Below are 25,197 nucleotides of genomic sequence, written 5' to 3' on the forward strand. Positions count from 1 at the left end.
TAATTTTCATCTCCGTGTGTAGAGGTTGGTTATTCCCACTTTAAAGGGTACTGCTGTTAATGATACATTCCTGGCTTAAAATAAGCCAGCTGCAGTTTAACATCATTACTACAGAACAGAAATACTGGATCCCAATTTGAACATTAAGAGTTCCTTGTGTTCTTGGTTATGTGTGGTGGATTATATGTCCAGATGAACTCAATATACCAACAGTGCCACCACCTGAACAACACAGTTGAGCACTGTAGTAATTTTGGCCAATTCTTGCTTGTTGCTCTTTGAGAACTTACTGTTATGTAGTGTGAAATACAACTCATTGATAGAATGTTTAATGACATGTCAGAACAAAGAAAAATTGGCCATTTGTCATGCAAGAAATTTCATAACCAATTACTCATGGCTAGTATGTCAAATGCCATGACATGTACTGCCCTGTCTTTGGGAAAGTGCATATAGAAGATCCTTTCCTGCTTTATTGGAAGCATCAGTCTATATGGCAGCAGTAGCAGTCCCCCACCCTGCTCACTTGCTAACACACACACACACACACACAGCCAAGTTTTATAATACTTGGATCTGGAACAACCATTATAACCATTATATTGGAGTTTTAGTCAATTTGCTTTGCAATAAAAAAAAAAAGACAAGACAGACAAAATGGTCACACTGCAATGAAATATTTTGTTTTATTCTATAAAACTGGCAATAACACAATTAAAATAACCTGACAAAAAGCAGCCACTGCCCAAGCACATTTTCTCTGTATCACACAAAAGACATAAAAAGAAATGGATGGTTGGTTTTCCATTACATTACTATGACCACAATACATTTCATTAACAACAAAACTTCTTTGTTCCATTGAAGTTCCATTAACTCCTTGCTCATAGTTTTGTCATAATAAAGTTATCCGTCACTGTCCATACATATACATACGAGTACTTACATGTAATAATTTCATTGTCAGTGTTATATCATTATCTTGTCAATAAGCAATTTCTATTGGTTCTCAACAAGTTCATAATTTTATATCATAACCTTAAATGTTGAACTGGTTCTGGGAATCTTTTAGCAATATTGATGATTCACTGTAATGAATAAGACGAAAGTGGCAAGGTTTGTTATATATTAGACAAAAGAATATCACACTAACAAATTAGCACTCCATAACATTTGAGGTTTTAATTAGGCTTACATTAATTTTTAAATGTAAAAAGCATTACCAGCATTTTATACATACTATGCAAATCACATGAACTTCAAGGTATTAAAGGGCCTCATTTTGACACACGTGACTACATCATTTTTTACAATGCTTAAACATGGTTTAAGAAAACCAGGCTTCGTAAATTCAGACCCAAAAGTTGTTTTTTGTTGGGGTGTGTGTGTGTGTGTGTGTGTGTATATTAAAGTAGAATATCTGTTGTATTTTTAACAGGTTTTGCAACCATACATGTACCTTGTACCCAAAAAAAAAAATTAATGAGTTTTTTGTCAATACCCAGTATTTCCACTTTAGCTTGATGTAAAAAGAAAAGAAAATGTGTTTTAGAAATGACAAAACTGTTTTTGAAATAAGAAACCCATTCCATTGTTATGTGCAATTTGTGAGAGAAAAAACCCCTAAAATATGGTCAGTATATAAATAAAACGGCAATACCCATAATGATCAGTTTATCATACTAAAGTCTATACATGATTATTCTTTCGTGTATCAGTCTCTCCTAGCTGGAGATCCAAATTGTATATATACGCTAACAAAACAAAATCAATAAAATATAATTTCAAACTGAGCAAGACAACATTCTTCACAATGGGTATTGCTTTTTTATTTATATCTTGACCAGTGTTTTGCACAAAAAACTTTTCAAGTCGAGCCAAACTAGAATGATTTTAATTTTTGCCACTCTGAGGTATAAATGTGAAAATTCTCCAGTTATAAAATATCTAGGTCTAATATATATAAAAGTGTTATTTGTGTTAAAGCTGCTGATACGAGTTTCTGATATACATACCTTTGCCATTTCCATAAAATTAATCTTGAGTTAATACCAACCCAACTAAAAACACTTCATTTGTCAAAAACTGATAATTTAAAGCAAACGTTAATTAATGTATAGAAGCTGAAAAAAAACAACAACAGCCAAACACATTTTACAGCAGCTTTACTGGTGGCCCACTTTATTACCAGAAAATATCACCTTTCACATCCACTAAACTGGGGGTTTGTATACCATTAACCTCCAACCTGGATGCCAATGTCTCGCATGTCTGTGATTTTTGTTTTGACCACAATTTGTTGCCTTAATTCCATGTTAATTCTTCCCAGACTTTGCAAATATTATACAGCAAACAGAATTTTAAAAATAATTCGTTGACAGCCTAACCAACAATTTTATATCTTGATTTTTCAAACACAACACAACACCTTTTACTTTTGCAAACACACAATTGTGCACAGGAATACTTTTGGGTTTATGTTGAATTAGCATGATCAGTGTTGTACATTAAAATTCATAAAAACAACTAAAACACTCTTCCTATGTACTTTCACAAATATCTGAAGTGAATCCTCTACTAATACATGCACCAAATTCACGTGCACAAACCTAATTGAGTATTTACACCAAACAAAATCTACTTTTATTAACATGATTAGAACTTGTCAACAAGTTGTACTTACAATTGTAAAGATGATTAAATAATTAAAAAGTAATGCAACAGCATAAATATGTACGGTACTGTATAAATTGTTTTCAGCACTTGATGGAAATAAAGATGTACATTTTTTTCACAAACAATAACGCAAATAAAACACTACACAATTAAAATAAAAAATGATTTAAAAACCTATATTAAAAACCCTGTAAAATGAATGATTTTGGGATGTTTATATTTGACCCAGGCCACGATCAGATTTGTCCATTTTATTTTATCGGCACCTGTTTCCATATACATAATCTGTCATCCATTGTCTGGTCTGTATAAAAACACCAGTCATGTCATGTGTTACTGATGGATTATGGACATGGTGTAGCTGGAAGTCGCAAACAAAATTCCAATACACATGTACTAATTTGTCAAAAGTTTAAATCTTTGCAACCCAAATACAACATTAATATAATGTAATATTAATGACATACTGATTCCAAAATAGACGAAAGAAAATGACGTTTCTTAGGAAATGGTGAGTACACCATATTAACATAAAATGCAATGAACATGAGTAGTATCACAGATTGGTAAAAAAATTAGAACTCCATGAATATTGATTCCTCCAATATTGTGAAAAGTTTGTACAGATTTTATATTTGGTGGAGCCGCATACCACCATGTTACCAAAATCCCCCATGCCTATTAATATACTGAAAGAGCTAATACATTTTTACAAACATATCCATATACAACTGTGATCAAAGCATTTACTTAAAAGTATACCACCATTGATTTAATACAATAAAATTTGATAGACAACTGATAACATGTATGAAAGCAGCTGCGGGATGAACAAGCATTCTGTGAGTGCTGCTAAAGTAATACCGGGCCCAACAAATTTTCATATCTTTTATGTTCAAGGGCCATAACTCTGAGAATAATGGGTAAATCACTGTGAAATTCAATCTTATCTGTAACAGCACCTGATAAAGCTATACACAAAATTTCAGCTCAGTATCTTCAGACATTGCGAAAAATATTTTTTAGGAAAACAATACGAGGGACAGACAGACAGACGGAGACAAAACCCATAGTCCACTCCAGCTGGATCCAGTCAGGAACTGAAAAAACTTATCATAAAGCTGATCATGGACTAAAAATGACAATGGATAATTTAACCCAAAATGTTTCTTATACATCAGAATTAAACCAATCCATCATCGGACATCATATTGTAAAAAACATTTTACCACTTCATCCGGAAATAATTGGAGACATTCCATATCCTATGTCAACTTGCATGCAGTCACACAGTATCTGTCATCTCTGCGATGATGAAAATAAACTTAATTTTTTTCGATACATAAATTACTTATACCACTTTCATACTATACAAAGCTTAGAGCCATATCCTGATTTAATTCCTATGGAGGGAATATAACATCAATTAAATTCCAATTTAATATCAATATGAATGTATTTACCCAAAATGGTCATGAACATGTTTTCCCTAATAAGCTGTTAATCTTTCACTGAGTGAGTCACAATGCACCACAAATGACCTTTGTAAAGTATTATGGAGAAAAAAAACAAATACAACTTTGTGCCCTTGCAGAACGTAAGACAAAATAACGAGTTACAGTCCTGGTTTTATAAAATGCAAGACTAAACGTTAATAATGTCTGACATATTAGCAGTCATCTGGTTACAGTTTACATTAAAATGTTTTTGGGACAAGTACATGTCTAACCATTTTGCACTGTTGTTCCCTTGTTACTGTAATAAGAAAGTTGCAATTTCCAATTTGTTACTTTAATAGGGAGGTTGCAATCTCCAACTTGATGCCTTAAAGGGAGGTTGCAATTTTCAACTTGATGCCTTAAAAGGGAGGTTGCTATTTCCAAATTGATGCCTTAAAGGGGAGGTTGTGATTTCCAACTTGATGCCTTAAAAGGGAGGTTAGAATTTCCAACTTGATGCCTTAAAAGGGAGGTTGCAATTTCCAACTTAATGCCTTAATAGCAAGCTTGCAATTTTCAACTTGTACATGTACATAATTATATGAATTGTAGTTAATTTGGTTGCAATACAACCACAAGTCAAAACTTGTGCTACCAAAAGCTATTCCATTCTACTCTTCTTTTAGCACCTTCTCTCCCAACTTGTCCTTTGTTCTATCATTTCTCTGATCATTGAAACATGCAGTTCTGTTACAAAAACAATTTGATTTCCAGCTTAAGTTTACATGCATGGGATTACTGAAACAGTCCAGGTATGGTACATTACATGAACAAATAAATTTCATGTCAAATAAACATCAATTAAGTACATGTTTATATACAACTTAAAAATTACATTCTACACACATGAAGTAATTTGTAATACGTACATGAGCACATAACTTTATAATGAAGGCCCTAAAACATATTTCTGATTTCTACATGTATTTGTTGGGAATTGCAAACTCAGGGCTAGCAATTTTTTTTTTTAAATTGATAAATTTTATTTTATATCGGGGTAAATAATTTCATGTAATAATTTATATTTTGTCAGAAAATAACTAGATTTCTGCAATTTTTGAAGCTTAATAAACAATTTAGAGACATGTTCTGTTCACCCAGAGCTAGACCTGCAAACTTTAATAATATATCAGTTACATCATGCTCAGATCACAGGATAAATGCTCTTTATGATATTCAACATATCATCTTAAGAAAACAAAATCAGTTATAGGCTTCTAAAATGCAAGACTGTGATATTTGCATGGCAATGGCAACAGTCTCTCTCCTTTGTTTAAAGTGCAGGTTAAAGGCTAATGCTGGCCTGCAATAACAAACATTATGAGATTAGCGACAAAAATGTGTACCATGATGCTTTACAATATGATACAGGAGACATACACCTTTGATTATAGTGATGAAATCACAACTTGTAGTAAGATACTAGTTTTACTCTTCATGATCTGTTTGTGAATTGTAACATTATTAGAGAGGTTGATGTTTTAAACTTTTATAAGTACCTTTACGTCTATCTGAATTTCTCGTGAATGATGTCATACAATATGCACACACTGAAGACCAAGATGTTACACTGCTACAAAACTTGTAGTTCGCAATAAATGTTAGTAGTTTACGTATATAAAAAAATTATACATTTTTAAAAATATTATGTTTGAAATATGTTTGTCTGTATCTCAGTGACATTATATCCATGTACATTTTGATAAAATATCTTTCCAAGTACATAATTTGGTTATTAATAGACTAAAATTTACGGCTATTGAATCTTCATATAGCATACCGGTATGTGCGCAGCGATAACAGAAATGTAGAGTGAAACTCCTCAAAACATGACATTTTACACAGTGTCTTTTTAAATATCAGTACAGAATACAACCTCTCTAAATGGATAACTCTTAAATCCAGACGTTTTATTTGGTCTTGTGGGGTGTCAGATTTACATGTACAAGTTCACGATTATGCATCTCAACGCAAAAATCTGAACGTCAGCTAATGTACAGGTAGCAACAGATACACATAGATGTATGCATACACATTCATTTACTCAACCTCTACTCTACACAGTTCACAAACCAACAACAGAGTCCAGAGTCCTTTTAGCACAAAGCTCTTTTCAGCTGTGCTAGACAACAAAGAATCCTCTTTGCAAGTCTTTTAGCATTGCACTGCGTGATCGTAAAGTTGCGAGAGTTTGAATTAGGCCCCAGGCTTCTAGCCCATTTCACTGACTTCTTATACAGATGGTGCAACCAAATAAAGAGTGTAAAAGTAGTTCAGACATTAGCATGTAAAAACTGAGGAGAGTAATTAACTTCTCCCTTAACTTTGATTATGGGAAGCCATTTAAAACATTACCATATATTGAGCATTGATATTTAATTTTTTGTAGTACTTTTTTTTTCTTTTTTTTTTTACTCACATACTAAGGGCAGGTAAAAATCACTCTCCTCGAACTAGTCTCAGGTGAATCCTGGGGTGCCAGCGATAGCTCCCCTTAAATGGTGAGATCTGTAGTTGCGTGAACCACCATTTGAAGGTTGTAGCAGTTTCTGGGTCGCACTGCTGTATCCTACTGACATGAGTGTCTAGTTGACATTATTGTTTGGGTCATGGACTGTAGAGAAAATGAGTCTTGTTCTATTTTAAAAGTATCATCTTCAGAACATGATCATTGTTAAAATCAACGTGTGCTTGGTAAATCCACAGGTGCCTCCTCTCCTTACGAGCAAGGGAAGTACTGCTTGAGTGGTGAACTCTTAGCTAATACCTAAAGCTTCATGGTTTTCCCATAACCATTTGTGATAGTCGTTTAACTTGTGGTCTTCAGGTTTTACCTACAAGAAAAATCAGCAATGTGATAAGTATCCCTAGATGTCTCTTTAAACTATGAATGAATAAAACAAGTCCATAAATTTATATTGCATAAAGTAAATGCCATACAATCCATTTGGATTAATAGAATCTATTACCGTTGTGAGGTATAGATACGGCAAATCCAACCCGAGGGACAAAATGTTTTTTTGTGAAGGCCGAGGTTTACTGTGACATCACGCATATGTAGAAATCGTCCAGCACCAGGGTGCTAGACTAAAAGAATCCTTCATATGTGTCCAAGTGGAACAGGGCTATTCCACCCGAGGGTACATAATTTGTTGTCAGGAACGAGGCTTGCCGATTCCCTGAAATCATATTATGTACCCGAGGGTGGAATAGCCCTGTCCCACATGGATACATAATGGAGGATTATTTTTCTCCCATCCAGTAGATGAAAAACAAGCATTTTGGGAAAACATGAAAAAACCTACATTTTTATTTTTTTTATCTTACAATAAAATAATCATAACCATTAAAAAGATCGTACCAAAAAATGGTTTATACTAAAAGTATAAACCGAAAATGATAGTATAATTTCATTATGACAGCAGATTTCCTTGTTCTTATGAAATATAAAAAGCATTTTTTTCATTATTTTGCCGTTTACATGATGACACCCAATGTTAATATTAGCTCAAACAGAAGTCACGTGGTCATGCAAGACCGATTTATTCCGCATGGGCTGACATCATGGAATACGATTGTCTAGCATGGCTAGGGATGGGAGAAATATTTATCTAGCACCGGGGTGCTATACAAATTTATCTAACACCGTGTAAAAGCTGGCTAATTCAGTCCAATGGGCAAGAAAAAAACCTTATGCCAACCACGATTTCCATTATGATAATTCCAATTCTTCTATGCTAAATTATTTAATTCTATTTTCTTAAAAAGTTTTTTTTTTAAAGTTGAAAACGTATATAAGAGTTGAAAACATATATAAAATAATATGGATCAACTTATCTAGATGGATAAGGAAATTTAAATACATTTATATTAGTGAATAACATTTCTTTTTCAGAAATTTAACAGTATCATTTTCTTTTGTCATGACACCTGCAAAATTAAGCTATATTGAGTTAATTTTTTTAGCACTTACCTGCTTCCATTCATTAACACAAAATATTCTGTACGAGTCATTGCCATATTTCCCTATTCCATGAAGCTCTATAGGATATTTCCAATCTTTGGTAAGATATTCATCTGCAAAACAATACAAATAACATTTACTTAATCTTTTAGAAAATATGCCATCTACAGAATTTATTACATAAGCATTTATGCCATACAAAGAACCTGAAATATCTTTGAAGTAGACAGAAGTGGTATTCTAGATGGTAACCCAGTTAACTGTTTGAAAAAAAGCAAAAAGGAAATTTATTCTGATATGGAAACAAAAACCCTTAAATTTGTATGTAAACAAGACAATAAATTCCTGTGTTTTGTGGTATATCAATAAAAAACACCCCTGATTCCATATTTTAAGAACATCATAATGAAAACCCCACAAACAATTTGTTTTAGGTCAGAAGTTAATTACTAAAAGAAAAGAAAATCGTACCTGAAAATTTAATAATTGTTTCCGCTCTCTTTTCCTGCAGTCCTAGAGGCTGCATGAGCCGAGCTATTGCTTCAGGACTGGCGTTTCGGGCAGCTTCTGGTGTGTTCCACCGATTGAAGAACTTCCACAACAGAGGAATGGCCGCTTTACCTTTTTCAACAAAAATACAAAGGTTAATGAGAATTCAAAGTTAACTGAAATAGAAGGGATTTCGTCCATATCTCAGCTGATCTTAGAATCTACATTTTAAATATGTGCGATATGTATGGCAAGAGATTTTAGCTTTTAATTATTTTCAGTTCTATTAGAATTAGCTATTAATAAAACATTCCAGCTTTTGGTACTGGCTTGTTGAAATTATACGGCATATTTTGAAAACGGGTGCAAGGTAAATAAATTATATGCATATATACTTTCAGCAATTATTCAGCTGGTGTAATCATTTCCATATTAGATGAAAATTGCATTCAACAGAGATCTTAAATAAACACATAACATACATACACATAACTACACACACAGACACTCACATAACCACACACACACACACAAAATATATAATATTGTTTATATACCTGTGGTTCTATTAAGAAAAATTGTTGCCACTAACAGCTTCCAAGAATCATGAAACAGACATTCCTGTATGAGATTAAAAGGTGATTTGGGTGGAGTCCATTTGACTTTTTCCTGTAGGTGGGGCTGTGGCATCTTGGGAGCAGAGCCATCTGTCTTGAAGTAGTTGCTTTTATTCACTGGTGATTTACATAACAGACCTGTAACAGCAAAGACTGTACATTAGTAAACAGACACTTCTAACATAACTGTTAATCAAACTCACTTCACTTAAATACATCTACCATTTCTACCCAAAGTATCCAAATAACTTCAAAAGTATATGTGTGTAAAATTATACTACAGTGAAACCCCTTATAATTAGACACTCAGTTAATCAGAATTCTTTCAAAACCAGACATTTTTCGAAGTCCTTTTTTGAATATCAGTACAGAACAGAACCTCTTGAAACAAAATACTTCTAGAATATCAGTACAGAACAGAACCTCTTGAAACCAGATACTTCTAGAATATCAGTACAGAACAGAACCTCTTGAAACCAGATACTTCTAGAATATCAGTACAGAACAGAACCTCTTGAAACCAGATACTTCTTAGAATCAGACTTTTTACGTGGTCCCGTGAGTGTCTGGTTTAGATGGGAAGGAAGAAAATGTTTTATTTAACGATGCACTCAACACATTTTATTTACGGTTATATGGTGTCGGACTACACAGATATTGAGAGAGGCAACCTGCTGTCGCCACTTCATAGGCTACTCTTTTCGATTAGCAGCAAGAGATCTTTTATATGCACCACCCCAAAGACAGGATAGCACATACCATGGCCTTTGATGTACCAGTCGTGGTGCACTGGTTGGAGTGAGAAATAGCCCAATGGGCCCACCAACGGGGATCGATCCCAAACCAACCGCGTATAAGTGAGCGCTTTACCACTTTAGACGGGTTTCATCGTATACACTGTAATACTTTCTTGACTAGACACCTAACAGAATAGTGTTATGCACCTATGGCTCATAACTGGCCTCTTAACTTGACACATCCTGGGGGTCAAGAGATCCCTGAACCCCTACATATTATATTAACCCTATCACTAAATAAATTTTTTGAAAACAAAACACTCCCAGGAGACACGGTAAACATTGAATTAACTTGCCTCTATTTGCATCCACAGATTTTGGCAGTACGAACAGATCCTGTTCCACAGATTCAGCTGAAGTTGGTTCATCGGTGCTGTTATCACCCGCACTAGCCCAGCTCACCCTGCGACTCTTCATAATCAAATGTCTCAAACTTGAGTCGGATGATCGTCGCCGAAACTTAACATAACCAGGACTTGCATTGTCTGTCGGTTTACTCAAAGAGCTATTGTTCGTGCCACCTGCAGGAGTATGGCTTGTGCCACTCATGGAAGCATGGCTGGTGTCACTGACAGAACTCCCCAAACCATCACAGCTAGCCGCTTTGACATTTTCGTTTTCATCCTTGGTTCCCATCAACTCGGATGTATCCAGTGTATTTTTAACATCCAGAGAATTGTCATGACATTTTTGCTCTATTTCATTGCTCTGTATATCATCATCATCATCACCATCATGTGACAACTCCAACAATGGAACAATTCTGTCTTTACAAACCGTCATAGCCTCACCCTTGGTACAGACCGTCAACATTTTGGTTGGTTTTATCATGGACACATCAAGCACAGGCAAACCACTGCTGTTATTTGACACACAAACAAATTCATCCTTAACACTCGGAGTCTCGGAATCTACTTCTTTATTTTCAGGTACGACTTGAAACGAATGGTCAAGATCATTGTTCACCAGATTACTGTCACCAACTTCGGATAATTTTCTCTTTTTTGACATCACTTGAACACTGTCAACACTTTCCGTGTGTCTAACAACAGCAAAGGCATCCAACGAATGAGGATCTCCAGATGGCTGCCTTCTTCTCTTTCCATTTTTATGTGTCGAGATGGAATCTGGGTTATCATTAGAAACCCCTCCACCATTGTTTGTAACACACAAATCTGAATTAACGGGTCCATCATTTTTAGCATCTAGAGAATTATCCCCTTCCACACTGTCGCCCTGTGACAATGGTTCAAACAAAACAAAACTATTGTTGTCTGTATTTCCAATTTCACGATTTAAAGAAATGTCAGGTGTGTAATCAAAAGAAGCAATATACTCGACGGTTACACGACTTCCTTTCGGATGGGAAAATTCATTCGCAAGTTTCTCCAAAATTGGTTCGTGGTCACTGTACTTGGAACCATCTGCTTCAGAAGTATCACTGTGGTCGTTTTGTCCATTCTCTTTTGCGATGGTACTCAAATCATTTGAAAAAGACGTATCTTCATCGTTGGAATTCACATCTCCCTGGATGTCTTCCGCATCAGAAAAATCTGTTTCATCACTGTCGGAAACATTCTGATCGAAATCTGGATACAACAAACTCTCTTCAGTCACGAGATTCTGCAAAACATCATTGTCATCATCGCTGTCGCCGTGTACTTTCTTACCGTCGGAATCCGACAGCTGTCTGACGGCGGTCAACATCTGCTCCGAGATCTCATTCTCTTTGTTAGCGACGTCAACGTCACTGTTGTTGTTACCAGACTCATCATCAGCTTCTTCCCCACCCGTGTCCGACGACAACTGGTCCTTCCTGGCAGCGGTCAGCTGTTTGAGAACTTCAGCTTCGTACAACAGTTTGTCGTTCCTCTCAGCCATTCTCATTTCTTCATTATTATTGTCTTCGTCATTGATGAGTCTTGTGAATTTGATCTTTGGACCACTCGTGTCTAAAGGCTTTTTCCGCGGTCTTCCACGTTTGGCACCAGTTTTGTTTTTCTGTCTCTCAATGCGAACTCTCCTCCTACTTTCTTTTGCTTCCATTTCCCGCCTTTTGGTAGGAGTGGAAAAGTTCATTTTGACAACTAGTTTCTGATTGTTTACTGGCAAGTCCTTTTTGGGAGTGGTTTTCTCTTTCTTCTTGCCCTCAAGAGACTTCTTTCTTTTCTTTTTGTGCTCTTTTTCTTTCTTAGAGCTCCTAGGTGTCCGGGTTGTTTGTAATGGAGGGTACCCAGCTGCAGATTTGGCTTCATTTTTCAGTCTAACAAAGTCAAAGTCATCAAGATTGAGGTCTAGGTTCCGCTCCGCTATGTACATTGCAATGTCAGTCTTTGAGCGGAACTTTTGTCCATCTGGGCTGAAATTATAAATAAGAAAATAATGCTTTAGTCAAGTTAGAGGATTAGTGAGTTAAACAGAGAGGTAGAGTTAAAGACAGACAGACATAGACATAGACATGAACATGGACATGGACATGGCCATGGCCATGGAGACGGAGACGGAGAGAGAGAGAGAGAGAGAGAGAGAGAGAGAGAGAGAGAGAGAGAGAGAGAGAGAGAGAGAGAGAGAGAGAGAGAGAGAGAGAGGGAGGGAGAGGGAGAGAGAGAGAGAGAGAGAGAGAGAGAGATTTTATATACCCATTGAAATACATATAATATGGTCCCCACTGGAGCATCTATTATGTTTTGCCAAACTTTTAGGTAAATGATGCATGAACAGATGTTTCTTTTTCTTCACTTAACCAAAAAAGAAGAAGTTCAGATTATTTCACCTGTAAATGTAAACATCAAACTTCCCAGCTGATTTTCCACTCAGTCGCTGTACAACCTTCTTGGACCAGCCATTTGGTAATAATTTTTCCTCACACGTTGTGCCAGAATCGTATGTGTGGTCACCTCTGAAATGAACATTATCATAAGATCATCCACTACTGTAAGACCATATACACACAGACCGCTACACACGTCCTGCCCATGTTTACCAACAACTACTAGTGTCCTGTAATGCACAAACAAATAAACCCTCATGTTCATCCGACTAGGGGGCGGTCACAAATGTACCATTTATGGTGTTTGTAAAATTAACACACATGGTTTTTGAAGTTTATGAAAGATCTATAAAAATTATAGTCTTTTTGCTACAGAAATGTTTTGAATTTGTGTATTTTATCAGGGCCAGCTCTGGGTAATCAGAAAATTTCGTCAAATCATCTTAAAAATGCAAAATCTATAGCTATTTTCCAACAAAATATTAAGTATTACACACATTTTTTTTGCCAAATTAATAAAATTCGCCAAGTGTACTTAAAATTCGCAATTGGCACTTAAGAAATCACACCATTATAGCAATCAATCAGTAGCACTGATATGATAAACTTTTATTCCACTGATTAAAAAAAAGACTGTCATTTTCTAAAATTTATTTTGTTGGAATTAAAACATTCAACACACAGGCAACATGCTAAATGATCTGGCATTTAGTTCTAAATGTAGGAATCAATAATGTTTTTACACAATAATTGTGAAAGTTGGCCCCTCTTTCAACACTGCAAATTCTAACAGTCAAGATTTAATAATAATTAAATTAAGATTGCTTGCACCAACAATAGGTCCCTTGTGGAGGTAATTTAACACAGAAAATTCATTATGTTAAAATTTCACACGAGCATGGTAATACTGGAATGTAAAATATGAACACTATGTTGATATTCTTGAACGAGTCCTAACCCAGGGCTTCTAGATTTTGGTAGCCCCACTCCCATGACTAGTGATATTCAATGTTGGGCTAGTAAATAACTACTACTGCCATGCCCGACGGCTAGTGAAAAACAATTTGTGAAATGTTGCAGTTAAATCTATTTTGTAAATATGAATATCCTGACCCCACCCCAAACCCCAATGTTAGTATTTTTATGCTCCATCTCCCCCTTTAGGTGACATATCTGATTATTAATATTATTTACTAAAATTGTATTAACTTAAAGTAAAGTAGGGCTAGTGAATTTTTAATCGTGGCTAGTACATTTTTTAAATAGCTGATCCCATGGCTAATGGATTTTTTTTAAATTCTAGAATCCCTGCCTAACCCTAAACCAGGAGAAGGCCCGGTGTGTGGAATTTAGATGAAATTAGCAGGTGGGTCTCACTTATGAATGTGTTTAATACTGGATATACAGAAAATATCAGTCAATATATGTATAGGTATCGGTACTGTGTCAAAAGCAAATATTGTACTGATACCAAGGTAAATCTCACCAAAACTACCAATACCTATACTGAGCCTGAAAGTTCAATACCACTACTATTTATGTGATCCCTTATTTCCATCCATCGGTGTATATGTGTATTTAATGATGGTGGCTGTTACTATTTATGTGATCCCTTATTTCCATCCATCGGTGTATATAATGATGGTGGCTGTTACTATTTACACGATCCCTATTTCCATTCATCGGTGTATATAATGATGGGGACTGTTACTACTTATGTGAACATGTATTTCAATCAATCAGTGTACATAATGATGGTGGCTGTTACTATTTATGTGATCCCTTATTTCCATCAATCAGTGTATATAATGATGGTGGCTGTTACTATTTACATGATCCCTTATTTCCATCAATCGGTGTATATAATGATGGTGGCTGTTACTATTTACATGATCCCTTATTTCCATCAATCAGTGTATATAATGATGGTGGCTGTTACTATTTACATGATCCCTTATTTCCATCAATCGGTGTATATAATGATGGTGGCTGTTACTACTTATGTGAACACGTATTTCAATCAATCAGTGTACATAATGATGGTGGCTGTTACTATTTACATGATCCCTTATTTCCATCAATCGGTGTATATAATAATGGTGGATGTTACTCAGGGCTTCTAGAATCTGTATAAAATCTACTAGCCATGGGGTCAGTGATTTTACAAATTTTCTAGCCTCGATTAAAAATTGATTAGCCTTACTTTACTTTAAGTTAATACAATTTTACTAGTTAATAATAATAATCAGATATGCCACCTAAAGAGGGAGATAGAGCTTAAAAACAGTAACATTGGGTGGTAGTGGTAGGGGCAGGATATTCATATTTACAAAATAGACTTAACTGCATCATTTGACCAAAAAACTTTTCATTAGCCGTCGGGCATGGCAATATTAGTTATTTACTAGCCCAACATTGAATATCACTAGCCATGGGAGTGGCGCTACCATAATCTAGAAGCCTTGCTGTTACTATTTATGTGATCCCATATTTCCATTCATCAGTGTATATAATGATGGGTGGAATGACCAATATCTGAGCTCACCATACTGCTGATCGTACCCACCTTGAATGGTAAGGAACTGCCGTAGATTCATGTTCTCGTACTTTAGCTGGTTTCTCAGGCTCATCATGTTCCACTATCATCTCAGGACTTATAGACCTCTTTTTAATGGTCTGCTTCCTATAAAGAAGCAGTTATCATGAGTGAAACAAATATTATTCCTAATACATAACAATAGTGCATAGCCCAATATTAACAACATGATTATTTGCAATCATAGTTACTTGCAAAAAAAGACAGACCTTAAGATAATATAATCGTATAAATCTACAATGAAACATTTTGGTTTTTGATGGGTTCCCCCCCCTTGTTTTATATTTTCTTCAAGATCAAAAAGAATTACAATTAAATAAAATGTCTGTCAACTAAATTATTTGAAAATAGTGTGTAGGCTTACAAAAATCGTTTTTTAAAAATAAAATGGCAATGAAACATTATGGATTTTTTTTTTTTTTTTTACAAAAGTTTAATTTAAAAATTGTCTCACAAACCTTGGTTTTGTTTTCTTTTCAACTATGACTTTCTTTTTGGACTTGGGCCACTTGTTAAACTCAAATTCACTTGCATCCATCTGTATGTTGTTTTCTTCTAGAAAGGCCGCAATATCTTTTTTAGTTCGAAATCTTTGTCCATCAGGACTGAAAAAGATTAAAATGTCAACTTCAGTAAAACTGCATCACAACTAAATATCAAATGACTATATCATCAAAACAATAAAAAAATTCACCAACATGTGATATGTTTAACTGGAGGAAGGAAGAAATGTTTTATTAACAGTGCCCCAAAAACATTTTTCTTTATGGCTATATGGTGTCAATATACCATATAACCAGAACTTTTTGTGGTCTAAAATGTTCATGGTTTGGGGACTAAAAAGATTCACGTTTTTTTAATTTTTAAGGTTTGGCAAATCTGAGTATTTTTAATTTTGTGGGCTAGCAAATATGGTTTGCTAGAATATTGTTATTGTTGATTGAAAGTCGGCTTTCATTTGATTGATATAGCCGAAGCTTAGAGTTAAACTATAGAGCACTGCAATTGGCTAATACCTTTCATTTCATTTCAACGTATTTCCGTGCTTATATCCTCTTAAGGTTCAAGCATGCTGTCCTGGGCACACACCTCAGCTATCTGGCCTGTCTGTCCAGGACAGTGGGTTAGTTGTTAGTTGGTTAGAGAGAAAAGGGTGTAGTGGCCTTACACTTGCCCACTGAGCCCGTAAGAACTTGCTCTGGGTCGGAGCCGGTACCGGTCTGCAAACTTTGTACCTACCAACCTGTAGTCTGATGGCCTAACCACTGTGTCACTGAGGCTGGTGTTAATACCTTGTACTATTAGCAAGACAACTGATCACAGACTTTGCTTTTACGATTTGTATGAGTTTTCTAAGTCAGACATTTGATATTTAATCTGAGCTCGAAACATTTCATTCATACTTGAATAGTAAGCCTGTTCAGTATACCTGCACAGCGCACATACCAGTACATATGCATTTTATATTCACAGTTGAATCATGAGTCTGTTGAGCTTGATGGATAAACCTACTGTTGATAATGACATTTTTCTGCCATCCCCGTCAAGAGGACCAGAACTTGAGATTCCATGTCATGTATCAATGCCGCAAATAAAACCATATCTATGCCTAAATCTGGGAGGCAAAATGTGAGAATAAATTCTTTTATGATGAAAAGATTGCAAAGATTGGGGAAATATGCTCTTGAACAGGGTGTGGCAAGGTGTAGTCATAAATTCTTAAAAGAACTTGATAAACCAGTCAACAAATTAAAGGTAAGAAGTATCAGAGACAGACATAAGCGCCGCTTTGTGAAAGTTAGGAAGAACATTTTATCTAAAGAAAAAGACATTACATTAGAGAAGAAAACTTTGCCAAAAGAACCCTGCTACTGGTTGAGGAAGATAAAATTATCTGAAGGCTATTCGTGAGGCTGGGGGAGTTGTTAAAACAGCTATAACAATAGCAGGTTCCATGGGACTTATTGAATAAATCAACCCAAGATTGCTGGTAGAAAATGGTGGATCAGTCTCTTTAACGAAGAGCTTGGCAGCTTCCCTCTTGAATCGGATGGGATTTTCAAAATGCAAAGCAACAATAAGTGCTAGAACTTTACCACAGAACTTTGAATGTATCAAAGCAAATTTCTAGATAGAATTTCTACAAATGTACGAAGTTCAGTACGATATCCCAGACAAACTGATAGTATACTTCAGTCAGACTGGTTTGAAGTTTGTGCCGACTGGTGAGTGAACCATGGAACAGAAGGGATCAAAGGGTGTGCAAATTGCCGGACTAAGTGACAAACATGATAATGTGGATTCAACAGTGAGTGGGGACATGCTTTCAGTGCAATTGATTTACGATGGGAAGGCAGATCGTTGTTACCCCAGGGTGCTAAATTTCCCAGTGACTGGAATATCACCCACTCAGAAAACAACTGGTCAACTAACACATATGCCAACAAGATCCCGATACCTTACGTCAACCACGTTAAGAACGAAAAAAAAAGCGTTCAAGTGTCAAAAATCACTGATCATTCTCGATATGTTCAAGTGTTACCAAGACAGAGCCTTTCAAGACAAGTTAAAGAAAGCTCACATCAACCTCATCTTTGATCCACCCAATTGAAATGATGCTCTGCAGCCACATGACGATGCTCTGCAGCCACATGACGCATATGTCAACAAACCACTTAAAGACAGAGTTCACCGCCTGGTATTCAAATCAGGTCTGCCTGGCCATGAAAGACGGCGAAGGTGTAACAGACAAAAAGATCTACATGCTTACTTCGACAATAAAACTAATTCATGCAAGGTGGATTATGAAGACTATGGGGAATGTTAAAATCAGCATTCCCGGAATTACTAATGCAATACGGGTGGTTCAACGAGATAATTAATTGTGTTTTGTAATACTACATTTTCTGTAGTGTAACTACCGGTATACAGTTGGTGATAAACAATCAACGATATGCAAACCATGACTTTTATGACATGAATACACTATTGTCTTGTAGTTTCCTGTAGTCTGCGCTTGATGGGCAATAATATAGTCCGGTAACTTGTCAGTTTATCATAGCAGTCACAATGAATATTTTTGATAGAATTTGTTGATCTTTTCAGATATTTTCAAGGTTTTATAATAAGGTTAATAATTTATGTTTTAGGTCTCGTTGTTTGAAAGAAATTCATAATTCCATACACTGTGTTTTGACCACAAACCATATTAACTTTCATTCCCTCATGTACCTTTTGTCACTCACGTAACAGCCAATTTCCCAGTGACCTAAGACGTCATTAAACGTTCATTCATTTTAAACAATGAAATAAGCCCCACCTGTATAAATATACATCATATCTGCCAGCTGACTTTCCAGTAAGTCGTTGCACGGTTTGTTTCATCCAGCCATTTGCTAACATTTTCTCTTCACACCGAGCACTGGTGTTGTATGTATGGTCAGTTCTGAAGATAAATATATATATAATAATAATATTTATTTAAGGATTGTCCGTTATTCTTTTAGATTCATCAGGGTATGAAAAAAAAAAAAACCCCACAAACTGTGCAAAAGTTTGCCATGCTTTTTGTTGTTCATACCCCAATGAATCTAAAAGAAATAAAAGACAACTGTATAATTAAATTTAAAACATACTTATGCATAAAAAAAACAAATAAAATTATGCTTTAAATTCGTTTTTGTTCTTGAGCAACAAAACGTGATAATACTAAGTATCAATACAAAATAACGTCATCAGATGTGACATTCCTTGACATCACTTTTACATTGCTATGGCTGGACAGAAGGGATGCCTTCAAACTGTATTAAATATAAAGGAAATTTAATTATTTACTCAAGGTCAATTTTTCATTTCAGCCACAAATAAATTATAATGCAGGATTTTTAATGTTTAAAAATTGAAATAGCCTTTATTGGGAAGATGTAATGTGATCTCCTGATAACCGAATACAACTTGGCAAGATATGTTTTGGTCTGGTTTTAACTTTACTTTATTATAAAGACTCAGGGCTCGCTCTGGCAGTCGCCAAATGCTAATTTTACAAGCAGTTGGCAAATTTTATTTTAATCTGGCGAAAATATTTCATGTAATAATTGACATTTTAGAAAAAAAGTGTTGATTTCTGCAATTTTTGAAGTTTATTAGACAATTAAGCGAAATGTTTTGCTCACCCAGAGCTAGCCCTGCCTGAGAAGCCAACGTTTAAAACCTGTACCTAATGTGTGAATCCTGCTGATGATCAGAATCATCCTGCTCGTACATGCCCATATCAACACCATCAATCTCGTCCACAGCATCCCCATCAACACCAGCCATTTCATCATTCCTATTAAAACAATAATAATGGTAACAGGGCAATTCCACGGTAACGGAATTACAAGTTGGAGAGATATTTCAGGCATTAAATTCAGCTAGTCCACATAAGAAAAATTATCATAATGATGTAACTATGTAATACACTAGTACTGCATTAGTGCTTGTTATGGACAGAAGTGAGACTCCCTATTGCAAGGTGTAGTGCATGAGTACTTAATTAAAGTTTGGTAACGGAATTACGTAAAAACGGACACCATTTTTACGGGCACTGCAAAACATCAACAAACTCTGTGAAGTATGATGAAATAATTATTTATCTTCATGATGGAATGATGACCTAATGACTTGTGATTAACAAAATAAAAATTATATTACAAATTATCTTTTCATAATTCTGTTGTACAACATTGAATGCCGGTAACGGAATTACACAGTTCGGTAATGGAATTACCGCTCTGAATTTACTTTTGAAAAACAATATTTATTTACTTTAAATTTGATTTGCAAATATGTTGCATAATTTTATGAGTTAAATAATAATTGTTTTAAGCATTCATACTAATATTTCAATTGATAACTTGTTTCAATATCAGTAACATGTACACGTATATTTATATGAGTGGAGATTTAAACTAGCACTAAACTGTGTACATATTACATAGTAAATGTTTAAAATGTTTGACAGCAATTGAAAAACAAATTTGAACAGTGACATTGTTAATAACAAAGAGAATGACACCAGGTCAGAGGAACACAGGCCAATTAAAATTATATAGACTGACCGTCAAATATCTAGATTGTATTACGGTAAGTGAAAGATATTATGCCTAATAATAAAATTCCTCGTCTATCTGAGGTTATGGTAACATACATGACAACATTCAAAACACCAGTATTTTCTTTTTTAGCCAACCAAACATGCCATCTTTCCATTTTAAGAATTTTACTCAGATTAAATTTCGTTGTAAAACAGAATTAATACTATTTTATTGTTGCTTTCTTTTTGTCCATTATATACATTTAAAAGCATAATGTTGGTAATTAGAATGATACTTTCCATTTTCTGGATATCCTGTCATTTAAATATAAATTATTAAATACAGTCAATTTAAAAAAATAAATAATGGCAGGCCATATTTTACTACATATTTCGAGCCCCGATATAATTCTAGTAGGTTTCGATTATAACTTGAATTTTGTCATGGATTTGCAGAACTTTAGTCATCATAATGAAGCTTTTAAGTAGTACTGTTTGGTTAAAGTGTATCAGATTTCCTTAATTTCTTTATTGTTAATGGATGACATTTATATTTGCTATGGGTGTTCCGCAAATGCATTTGGAGCCACTACCAGTACTATTACCATATGGATTTTTTTTAAAGATTTTGTACATCTTCCTATTGTTACATCACTTGATGTACTGGTGTATATGGATTTTAGTACTGTGCAGGTTTATATTAAAGTGTTTCTTAACAATATATACCAAAGACGGTAACGGAATTACAAACCTATGGTAACGGAATTACATATGTTTACAGCTATATAATTTTACTAATAATGTATGAATTTGAAAGTAAATGTGTCTGATTATGTTCATTAACATATACTCAGAGAATATGAGTTGATTCCTTGATTACATATAAATGAATAATACAATCTAACTTTTTGTTTGTTTTCGGTAATTACAAACTGATTCTGTTTTCTAATTTCCCCTAAATCTAAAACAATTTTTTTTTTTCATTAAAGTGGATTATGAAGTGTAGTACTTTGTTAGTGGTAAAACAAAAACACTAATAAAAAGAATATTATCTTCAATTACATGGCTGCTGTACATAAATTCATAGTGTGTATTATGGAAGTGTCATATTTTTAGTGTGACGGTATCCTCATAAAATAACTAAAGTCAAACACATCCATTTATTTTACAATATTTTACTTATCAGATTTGGATTCTCCAGACTTTTGTACATTAAAAACGATCTTAATATATAAGGAATAACATGATTTGACTTTTTCACTCATGTCCACTTTAGCGTGGCATTGCCCAACATGTTAACTTTATAGATGTGTTTTTTGGGCTCAAAACCCCCCCACAAAAATTCATAAGACACTACAAGTTAGGAAAAGAACAAAGGTATATAGATTTTGGTATATGATTCAAAACAACTCTTTTTCAGATATATCATATATGGGTGTTTATTTCTTCAGGGTTCACAATGGAATGATTTTTGTTTTAGCCAATTTTCAGATATGTAAATTGTTTGTTTTTTTAATTATTCAAAAGTACACATGTAGTTAATTTAAAGAAAGACAAAATATTGTGGCCACTTTGTATAAAAATTATCAATTGGCTAATAATAAAATTGTTTTAAAGGTTAGTCATGGAACTAAAACAAATTAGGTTATACTTTGATGAAAATCTATTATGATGTCGGCTAACACCAAAGAGTGCTTTGAACGCAGAGATAATGTGGCCTCTTCTTATTTGTATAGGTGGTATTCACTAAGCTCTTTCTTTATTTACTAACAAGATTAATGAATGAAGTTATTTTGGGTAATTTGTAATGAAGTACTTATCAAAAAGATAATCATCACCTGCAATGATTACAGAACTTTAATATATACATGACATTTAAGTTAGCTATTCATAGGGTCGGCTAACACCAAAGAGTGCTTTGAACGCAGAGATAATGTGGCCTCTTGTTATTTGTATAGGTGGTATTCACTAAGCTCTTTCTTTATTTACTAACAAGATTAATGAATGAAGTTAATTTGGGTAATTAGTAATTAAGTACTTATCAAAAAGATAATCATCACCTGCAATGATTACAGAACTTTAATATATACATGACATTTAAGTTAGCTATTCATAGGGCAGTATTGCTATGAGAGGTTTCAACAAAGATGTCTTCTACTTTCAGTTGCTAGACCTCCTACCTTGTTAAATATTATTACTAGTATATAAAGAAAATTGTGCTAGTATATTGTAACCATTATAACATGTCTTTTTTATTTTCTAGCTGTTGATATTAGGGTTCATGTCTGTATAATTCATGTATGGAAATAAATGATTGATTGATTGAGATCTAAGGGCTTTCAACTTCTGTAGCACCTGTCATGCCACAGCCATAGTGAACATGTTCTTATTTTGACAGCACATTAAAAACTGTAGATTACATACACTAATAATATATAAATATTATATATTTATATTTTAAAGTAATTACCAAAATATAATTTTGAATTTCTTTCTATGTGGTGTGAATTTCCTTCCAAGTGACATTAAACAATTGGCCATCAGTGATCCTGTGACTTATTTTACCTATAAATGTAGTCCGTTTCATAATTTTGATTTCTTCGTATTGTTATTCAAGGACAGATGCACTATAAAGCCCAAGAGGAGGCAAAAAGGATTCTTTTGTGGGGCGAACCGACATATTTTGGGGAGGGCAAAATGGAATGGGGCTAACTGACTAGGGCAAACAGGCCAGGGTTCGCGCTGTCGGTAGCCAAATTAGCCATTGGCTAATTTTTACAAAAAATGGCTAATAAAATTTGCAAGTGGCTAAAATCTTGGCTAAGCTATTTTCTATCTTCTGATGTGAACAAACTGTCACATAATCTATCCAACACCTCAAACATAATAATAATACCAAATATTCAATTAGTGTAATAGCGATCTAGCGACCAGTAACGAGAAACGGTGTTATCCAGAATACAGTGTAGGCCTAATGAAGTTTGCTTATTTTAATAATCATGGTTATTAATTTTACCAGCATGCATTCAATATGTATGACATCAAAGTCTGTAACTTGTTATTTTAACTTTGTAAAATCTCTGAACCAAAGTAATAAAAAACAAACCGACAATATGTGTCAATTTGAATACACATGCTAGTTCAGGGCCGAAAGACATGTAAGCTGTCCAAACGGCTGAGTTCAGTCAAGACTGAGCGAAAACAAAACGTTCGCTAGACTGGTTTGTGCGCTTCACGTTAAACCAAATGGACACGACGGACACCAATGATATAGTTCAAGAACGTTGGCTGAACTGAGAAACAGCTCTCGGCACGAATATACATCACGCTTCAGAGTCAGCTGACACCCACGTGTCAAGAGACATCATTGCGGACATTAAACAATACGATTACACAGGAGTAAATATTGATGTAAATTTGTAGAAAAACAATAGTTGTTCACATCAATGAATACCTAACTGCAGTTTCGGTTATTTCTTTTTCTTTGTTAATTTCGTATCTATGGTCGATAGCACGCATGCTGATCGCGATCGCGGAAAATGAACATCGGTATTTATACAAATTGCAGTTAAACGTACACTGAATAAAATTAGTTTACAATAATCATATTTGTTAGCTATAGAATTTGTAAGACTGTGAGGTAAAATTTAATAAGTTAGCTGGATTTTAAAGACAGTAATTTTTTTTTTTTTTTTTTTTTTTAATAAATGGAATATATTGTGAAGTCAGCATTCTAAGCCTAGGTAGGCTGAAGGCAAAACATCAAGCATTCCCTTTTTTTGACACCCAATATTCTGTGTGTACTTTTGAGCTGGGGTGTCATTAAACATTCATTCATTTAATTCAGAAACAATGGATTTTTTTTAATTTTTAGAGTATTATTTGTTTTAATTAAGAATCTATTATAATACAGATTACAAACTCAGTTATATTTTAAAAACTTTACTAGTTTGTACATACTAGTATTACTACCTATATATGTATTGACGTTATATTGAATTTGAACAGCTAAATCCATTATAAATATATCTCTATTAAGCCTTTAAGGTGTCAAATCTACATTGATAAAGTGTTCTGACGTGTTCACCAATAGGAATGTCAAAAGTGATTAACGAAAACACATGACCCACGAAATAACTTGTGAGCATGTATATTATGTTAAGTACATTCAAGCAAGATGCGTTGTTTATAACAAACCAGTTCTGACAATAACTATATTCCATTTCGTACCCAAAACTTGTGTCCATAATACGTTATTTACAAAATCTCACAGAAAGAAAAACAGAGGAAAAGAAAAAAAAATTGCTGCAAGGTTCTTGTCTCGCAACTGGTAACACCATTTTGGTTGCGCCTTTCCGCTAAAACTTCTTGAAGTCAAATTCATACTTTAATTTTGTGACGAAAAATGATTTGCGATAGCCCAGAAGTAAGACGCTCGCTTGATGCGCGGTCAGTCTAGGATCGATCCCACTGGGCCTAATGCAAATGTGAATGAACGAATTCAGCCACTTGTGTATTTTTCGGTCAAAAATCAACCACACACATACACACACACACACACACACACACACACACAGACACACAAGTATGGGATTTCATAGGCCTAGTGGTACGACTACGTTATTTAGTGTTTAACATCATTATTTTAACAGTCACTTAATAACCTATCTGCTACCGCTATATATGTTACTTCTACTAAACAGCAGCAAAGGCCG

The 25,197-nt window shown here is 34.5% G+C and overlaps 1 protein-coding gene across 2 annotated transcripts; it reads right to left on the reverse strand.

The window, feature by feature from the left end:
- Window positions 1–661: 661 nt before the first annotated feature.
- Window positions 662–24,838, reverse strand: LOC121367991. Of its 2 annotated transcripts, none has more exons than XM_041492476.1 (11): window positions 24,713–24,838; window positions 19,625–19,735; window positions 18,728–18,853; window positions 15,867–16,013; window positions 15,379–15,495; window positions 12,816–12,941; window positions 10,339–12,401; window positions 9,186–9,383; window positions 8,611–8,760; window positions 8,149–8,252; window positions 662–7,009 (listed from the first exon to the last, which is right to left on the reverse strand). In XM_041492476.1, exons 1-11 carry the CDS (start codon window positions 24,727–24,729, stop codon window positions 6,932–6,934), a joined length of 3,237 nt encoding a protein of 1,078 aa, XP_041348410.1. In that variant the 5' UTR covers window positions 24,730–24,838; the 3' UTR covers window positions 662–6,931. The 2 variants fall into 2 exon arrangements, with proteins under 2 accessions (XP_041348410.1, XP_041348409.1); XM_041492475.1 differs by having other exon boundaries at window positions 24,680–24,794.
- Between the last annotated feature and the right edge of the window lie 359 nt (window positions 24,839–25,197).

Source organism: Gigantopelta aegis, chromosome 3 (genome assembly GCF_016097555.1).
Source record: "Gigantopelta aegis isolate Gae_Host chromosome 3, Gae_host_genome, whole genome shotgun sequence".
Lineage (NCBI taxonomy): Eukaryota > Metazoa > Mollusca > Gastropoda > Neomphalida > Peltospiridae > Gigantopelta > Gigantopelta aegis.